The sequence below is a fragment of the Echiichthys vipera genome, assembly GCF_963691815.1.
Source record: "Echiichthys vipera genome assembly, chromosome: 9".
NCBI lineage: Eukaryota > Metazoa > Chordata > Actinopteri > Perciformes > Trachinidae > Echiichthys > Echiichthys vipera.
In genome coordinates, this window is record NC_139834.1 from 20,278,554 (window position 1) to 20,286,028 (window position 7,475).

General features: G+C 38.6%; 1 protein-coding gene across 1 annotated transcript; it reads right to left on the reverse strand.

The window, feature by feature from the left end:
- Positions 1–2,274: 2,274 nt before the first annotated feature.
- Positions 2,275–6,826, reverse strand: masp2 (MBL associated serine protease 2; the record flags this gene model as incomplete). The annotated part of the gene is made up of 6 exons (XM_083920541.1): positions 2,275–2,436; positions 2,653–2,849; positions 5,392–5,523; positions 6,258–6,435; positions 6,524–6,698; positions 6,819–6,826. The coding sequence occupies 6 exons, from the start codon at positions 6,824–6,826 to the stop codon at positions 2,275–2,277; spliced, it is 852 nt and encodes a 283-aa protein (XP_083776667.1).
- Positions 6,827–7,475: the final 649 nt, after the last annotated feature.

The window sequence follows — 7,475 nt, forward strand, 5'->3', positions numbered from 1 at the left end:
AAACCAACATTTAAAACATTTGACAGTGCTGTTGTCCTTTATTGATTCATATTAAATGCATTCAGAATTATGAACTGACAATATGCCACGGTTCTGTATTTTTCGATATACAACTTCCTCTGAAGACTTACAAGCTAAACACTGGGCCTCCTCACGCAGGATGAAAACAAATGTCCTCTTATTGTTATTTATTAGATCACAAACAAATTTCCTCTCATTTTTGTTTGTAAGTTGTAATTGATTTATGGGACATACCAATGCTTTCTTATTATTGCTCTTGTCTTAGGTGGGAAAACATTTTACAATTAGATAAGAAATAATCACCTAGTTTTCACAGTTTACAAATTGTCCAACGCAAGGAATGTTTTAAATTTGAGAAACAGAAAACGCTTGTGAATGTCATTAAATTTAAATATTGAAATTATTATGTTTTATAATCATGTTGTCTGTGTGTTCTATTAATATAGAGTATGTTATTGATTTCCCTACAGTATAGTGCCAGTACTGATGCTATGGAAAATCACGTTTAGTTAGTTTTACTTTATTTAACAGTGCGTCAATGTCTTCTTAAAGCCTCTTTTGGGTGAAATCTCTCCAATTCTTGATCATGTGCCAGATTATTTGCACATGGCAAAACACTTGCACTTAGATAGTGTTTACATTTATCAATGCTAATAACCATTATGATGAAGACCCATTGTGTTGTGAGACAGGACAGAAGTTTTGGAAAATGAAATACCTATTCACAGATTCTTTTTGTGTCAGAAACATTATTAACAATAACAAAACTTTTTTTTTTGACAACCTAATCTCTCTTTACATATAGTTATTTTATACAGGAGATGCACGGTTGTCCATAAAATACTGATGGTCATGTTAGCTACAAGATGCTGGGTTGTCAACAAAATACTGATGGGCATGTTAGCTATAAGCCTACTGGCTGCATGCTGCTGCTAGATATTTTCCAACAGTTGGTTAATGGGTTTCATGGTGTGCGTGATTCCTGTGGAATTGGCTCCAACTAGGCTGAACAGTTAGAATTGACTGGGGTATGGGAGCAGTCGATTGCACATGTCTCACACTTTCATGGTGAATTAGATTATGAGTAAACAGTACTTGGGTAACAACTGCAAGCTTGCTCTGTAAGCACCCAGCTGCCCCGAGGACTGTCAGGGCATTTCATGCCGAAAACAAACCTTATGCCATGTGGTCAGATGACTTTCAGAGAACACATGTCCACCTAAGGCCTTATGATTCTGTCGGGTTTCAAATGTCAAGGTAATGTATGGGTCAATATGTACCTTGCCTTGCTAAATTGCTGTGGCCTTCAAAGTACAAAGTACACAGCAGCATAACAGTTCAGTCAAAGTTAACATAATCGGGTTTAAAAACATCATAAATTCATATAAAAAGGCAGTTGGCCCAATTCCAAGAGACAAGAAAAAAAAAGAAAGAAACAGAAACATTAATCAACACAAGTGTGTTTCTTTCTCACATTCAGGTGTGCTCTTTTGGCCCACTTGTGATCCACAGATGGAGGAAATGTTAGCAAGTGAGCGCAAGTGTCAACTAAGAGGCAATTTCACAGGACTGAAGAACCCTATAAAGACTGTTATGATAGAGGAGTATGGCTGGGATTGCTGTGAACAAGCTGCATAATGTATGAAGGTTAAACGACTAACATTCACCACTTCTAAGAGCTGACTGATGCCACACAGAATTACTTTGTTATTTCTGCCAGAGTAATAAAATGGGTCTCTGTCTTTTGCTGGAAAATAGAAGAATTGTTTGCACCACACTTTGAGAAAAACGTGCTTCTTTTTTTTATTGAAATGTATGTCCGATCACGTATATGGCTTCAGGTTCCACTGTGTCATGGTGACAAAACATTCACAGTATTTTAATGATTTTTTTAAATGTCTGAATTAACTAGCCAAAGTGTCTTTTGAGTCTTCCTTTTCCTTGCACAAGTAGCAAAACAATAAAACGCCTTATACATAGTGCGCTATTGAGATTATAGCAGCATCTCCCCAAACAAAGAAATACAATAATGACAGTTACATTAGAAATTACATGCAATCAATGAAATTGCATTAAATTTGAAGCACCAATGTCACAATGTCATACGAAGGTATCATAAGGAAAATGCTTCTTCTTACACAATACCCAAGCTTCATCACAAACACTATGTTAAGTTGCCATGATATAAAAGTCAATGAATACAATTTTCCTATAGTGTATAAGTACGCATACGATGTTCATGCCAATAAGCCATCAGGAGTCAGCCTTTATACTAGTATACTTGATCTTCCATCCCTTGTTTTTCCCACTAGCGTCGGATCTGAACGCAACATGCACTTGGTAACTTCCTGTGTCAATGCGATTTGGTGACATTGATCCACAGAAGGGTCCATACTCCTGTCCAGCTGTTGAAATCTTGTGAAAGGGAAACATCAGATAAAAATATTCATTCAATGCCTTCCTGATTTATGTCCAGCCAAACTTAATTATACACGTAACAACATGGCCGTATAGTATATCACCCAAGGAGGACAAGTTGGTAATAGACTGCCACCGCAGGCATGAGGAGGAATACATTGCCTATTTATCGTCCTTTGTATGTTGTGCTCTGAATGAAGTCACATGACTAACCTTCAACGTATCGTATGGACAAGGGACTGCCGAGTGTCCCTCTATGTCAAAGGGTTCCAGGAAGTCCAGAATTATTCTGTAGCCCTCTGGCAGACGGATGGTATGGTCACACTGACTCATGGGTGGGTAGGGGCTTGGGTAGCCCGGACTGACCAGAACCCCGGACAACGAGGTCAACAGCTGGCTGTGGCATGGCACTGTAGGGAAGATTCACACACTCATTAAGTTCCACTTAAAGGACCCATATTATGCTCATTTTAATACATCATGCATCATGTATTTTCATACTTGTATTTTGGGTTTCTATTAGAACACATTTACATGTTTCAATGTTCAAAAACAACTTATGATTCTCATACTGCCTGTGTGAATATACCTGTATTCATCCTCTATCTGAAACACAATTTTAGCACCTGTCTCTTTAAGCCCCCATTTTGTGTCTCTGCACTGCTACTGCAGCCATAGAATGACTGTAACTGCACTATAGCGGCACGTTCTACCGATATGTAATATAGTTGCGACAACACAACTTTACTGAAGTCCTGACGGCTCATTTAAAGGCACAATTTCTGAATACAGGCTGTTTGCATGTCTCTGTGGATTGAGCTCTTGATACTTTCACAGTATTTATATAACACCTCGACCTTCGTCATAATAAAAAAAGAGACATAGCAACATTTTAAACAGTTTGAGGCATGGTTTAGATCTTCTATCCAGTTGGCTGTGTTCAAAGCCTTTGGATGCTTATTTGAATACTGATGAGCAAGTCTCATAATCTACCCGCAACAATAAAATACTGGCTATGAAAAGGTTTTTTGTTAAAAGAACATTTTTTTCTTTCCAACTGAGCCATTTCCTGGCATCCTAAATGATGGGATTTGCATTTGCAATATTGCCCCGGCAAGTGTGCAGATGTTGTTACAGACAAAAACAAATGAGTATTGCAAAGAGGCTGAGTTCCTGTAATTCATATAATTAGTGCAATCTGTAGGCAGATAATCATTTTTGCCTATTCACTGCATGATTTGTTTTGTCACCCTGTTTCCTCTGGCGAAGAATAATAATTTAACGCACATCAACTGGTAATTGTGATTAATCACTGTGTGTCAGTGCACTATATGTGCTGCACACAGGTATTCATTTTTAATGCCATTTTGACGTTGCTTTTCCCTTAGGAATCGACAGTAATTAACCCTGCCTTAGACCAGCTGGCAGAGATCAACTACTTTATGCATCAGTATGCCTTTTCAGTCTGAAATTAGCTAGTACAGGCCAGATATGATAGAATGAACTCCAATCTAAAACACTATCAACTGTGTGCCCTGTGTGAAATGTCAAAAAAGGTTTTTTTGAAGATTTGTTCTGAAGTACTGGAAAATATTGCGAACACTTTGAAAGACAAATGGCCTTTTCGTTAAATTAGGTGTAATTACTTTACAACTCTGATCTAATTTTCATCCAGACTTCTTGCAAAAGTCTGAAATCAATGGCATTTTGTATTTTCAACACCTCAATAGAGGGTTAGAAATTCCCCTAATGACAATATTGCTTCAGGAAAAACAAGGATATTGAAAATTAGCAGACACATGACAATTTGGGAGGGGTCTGAGCCCTTCCGCCATGTTGGAATCCCACGCTACTGGTTGATACTGGATGATGATATTATCATCTGAAAAAAGAGGGTTAGAAGAGAGAAGCATACAGACAGAAATATCTATGGGCTGGAGACACACATGTTGCAATACCCATAAGTGTCTACAAAATAGCCACAATGTATTCTCAAAGCAAAATTCCTGACTTCCTCAACATCCACCACAGCATAAAAGCACGTTCACTTCCTGTCATATGTTGCTTTGAATGTAAAACGGCAGACAATCTGAAAATTAAGCTAATTTTCTTTGATATTAGCATGCCAAAGGGCTACTGTGTGACTGGTTGTAACCTTACTAATAATAAGACAAAAGAAATCCAAGTTTTGAGTTTTACATCATACCAGTTAAGGAATCCTGGGGATTTCTAGTCTGTTGAGTGAGCCAGCTACCTTAAGCTATAGTTAATGCTGTGTAGAGATCGTGTGATTTCTCATACTGACTACACATATAAACAGGATACTGCCTTGCTAGCTCAATGTAGGTGTGGCTAAGATATCTACTATTTTTCCATTGACAGATTTAGCTACTACATCCGCAACTTCACATGTAGGGTTAGTGTAAACTTAAGCTGGCGCTGTGTCGCCATGTCACCAACTCGGCACTGCTAATGTGATCCAAACTTCAATTAAAGTTAACTCCAGAGCGCTGTAGAGGGGAGCTTAGAGTTTCTCTGTGTTAAACTGTGGTTTTCTGATTTATTTTAGGTTTCAACCTCCACCTCCACGGTGTTGAGGCTTACGAGTGTTGAACAATAATCTCATCATATCCACTAAGCCTACCTCAATACCACATCGACATGTTGTGCCAACTTAAAAAAATGTCCATTTCGAATTATATATTCAACAAAATCTGTGGAATGAAAACATGTTGAAGCCCAATACATCAAACAGATGTTATATTACCATCAGTGTCTGGAGGACCTGAGCAGCAGCATATCTATCTTGACAAACATCATGTATCATATCTACTCCCGGTCAAATGCGGTGTCCCAAGCTCTTAACAATGAACCTCACTACACAGCTTTTGACTCACTTTGATTGAGCTTAGATGAACATGCCTCTTGAGCTTTCGTCTGCGCGGCTCTTACCTGTGCAGGATCTATTGTTTTCATGAAGAAGGTAGTCTTGTCTGCATGTGCAGTAATATCCGCCAATGTAGTTGTGGCAAAAATGATCACACACTTTTTCCCCATCTATCTTGGACAGACACTCGTTGATGTCTGTTAGAGAATGGAAGGTTAGAGAGTAAAACACTACACATTACCTTTTTTTCCATCCATGAACAAACTGAGTCTCTTGAGTGTGTCACCACAGCTCTAAGCACACCAATTGAGTCTGGATTATCTTAACTCTAGCTCACACACAAAAAAAAAAATCAATGAAGGAACTTAGAAGGAACATATTATGCTAATTTTCAGGTTCATACTTGTATTTTTTGGTTTCTGCTAGGACATGTTTACATGCATTAATGTTTAAAAATAATCTCATTCTGTCTATCTGAATATACATGTAGGGTATTCTGTCTGAAACGCCCAGTTTTAGCACATGTCTTTAAATCCCCCTCTTGAAAAAGCCCATTCTGCTCTGATTGGTCAGTGTTTCTGGGTCATCCACATCTGCGTCATTGCAGCCGGGGAATGACTGTTACAGCACCGTAGTGACAATTTCTACCTATACTGTATATAGTATAGTTGTGACATCACCCCTGTACTGATTAGCTGATTGTTATATGTAAATTCAGTGCCTTCTAATAACTGTGTTTGGTCCGGCATTCCATTGTGTGAGATTGTTTTGTCACTGCTGCATTTCTGTTGATGAAAGCCTCTTTCTATCTAAATCCGAATTTTAAAACAATACCTTCAATGGTATAATCCTCTACAAACTCAATTGCACACAATTACAGCCAACAAAATGTATTAGCCCTCTGGCAACAAATGTCACTATTCTACATCACCTTCTGAGGTGTAAAATGCTTGGAAGCCTGTGAATCGGCCCTCGTTAGAGTAGTCGCTCCTAAAGACCACTGACATGATGTTCCCGGCTGACAGGATGATGGTGTTCCTGGGGGTGCTTTCATAGTTCTTCTCTTCCTCACCACAGAAGCGCAAGGTTTCATTCCCCTCAGCCAAAACCTGGTTTGACAAGGTCAGAGGCCTTTAAGTCAGCAAATTAGAGACTTTGGTGCAGATAATGGGAGTTGTAGTTTCCCCAGTATGTTACCTGGATGTAGTCATATTCACACTGGTTTGAGGGTTCCATGCTGAAGTGACTGAAGTAGAGTTTGACCCTGTGGCCATCTGGGACAGTGATGTTCCACACTATGAGCTGGTTGTCAGGGTATGGCTGGGGGAAGTTGGGGGAGGTGAAACTGCCATATAACCCTGTCATTTCCACACTCAGCGAGACATGAAGGAGTGAAAATAGAACAAATACACAGCACCCCCTGGGCAAAATTAGCTGAGATGGCAGTAGTTTTAAGGATTATTTTTGCACAAATAAATGCTGTGACACTCACCTGGTCATGTTTGCTTCACAGTCCCCAAATAGTTTGCGTGTTTTGAAATGGTTCACCCCAGTGATCTGAGGGTAAATGAACCCAGCTGTCCTGACCAGGCCGACATTTAGGTAAACAAAGTGAGACAGGCGCATGATCAGTTTATCATCATTCCCCACCCCCCGGTCACCGGAATCCATGAAACTGATGAATGCCAGAGTAATTTATAATCATTCTATTCTGTTGAACTTTTCATAAATATTTTATCACCTCAAATCCGTTTTTCGGGAAATATAATTTGGATGAATATGACACTAAATACTATTTCCTTGAAATTGATTGCATTCCCCAAACACAGGAAGGAAGCTGTGTCTAAAGAGAATATGTAAACTAAATCTAAAGAGAACACAATGAAGTATACCTTTTTTTTTAATATAGTTTAGTATGTATTGATTATGATTTTAAAATTTTACGTTTTATACATAAAACTCTTGGATTGAAATTTATTTATAAAATGGAAAACACTTATCACCCGTATCACACGTTGACCCTGTGAAACCTGTTTAGACAGTGATGCTGATTAGATCAGACTCATGCTGCTAATTATTTCAGTCCCCGCTCTAGGCAGGATAACTATTAAATAAAAGCCTCAGAAACATAAAAACACGCTACCCACAA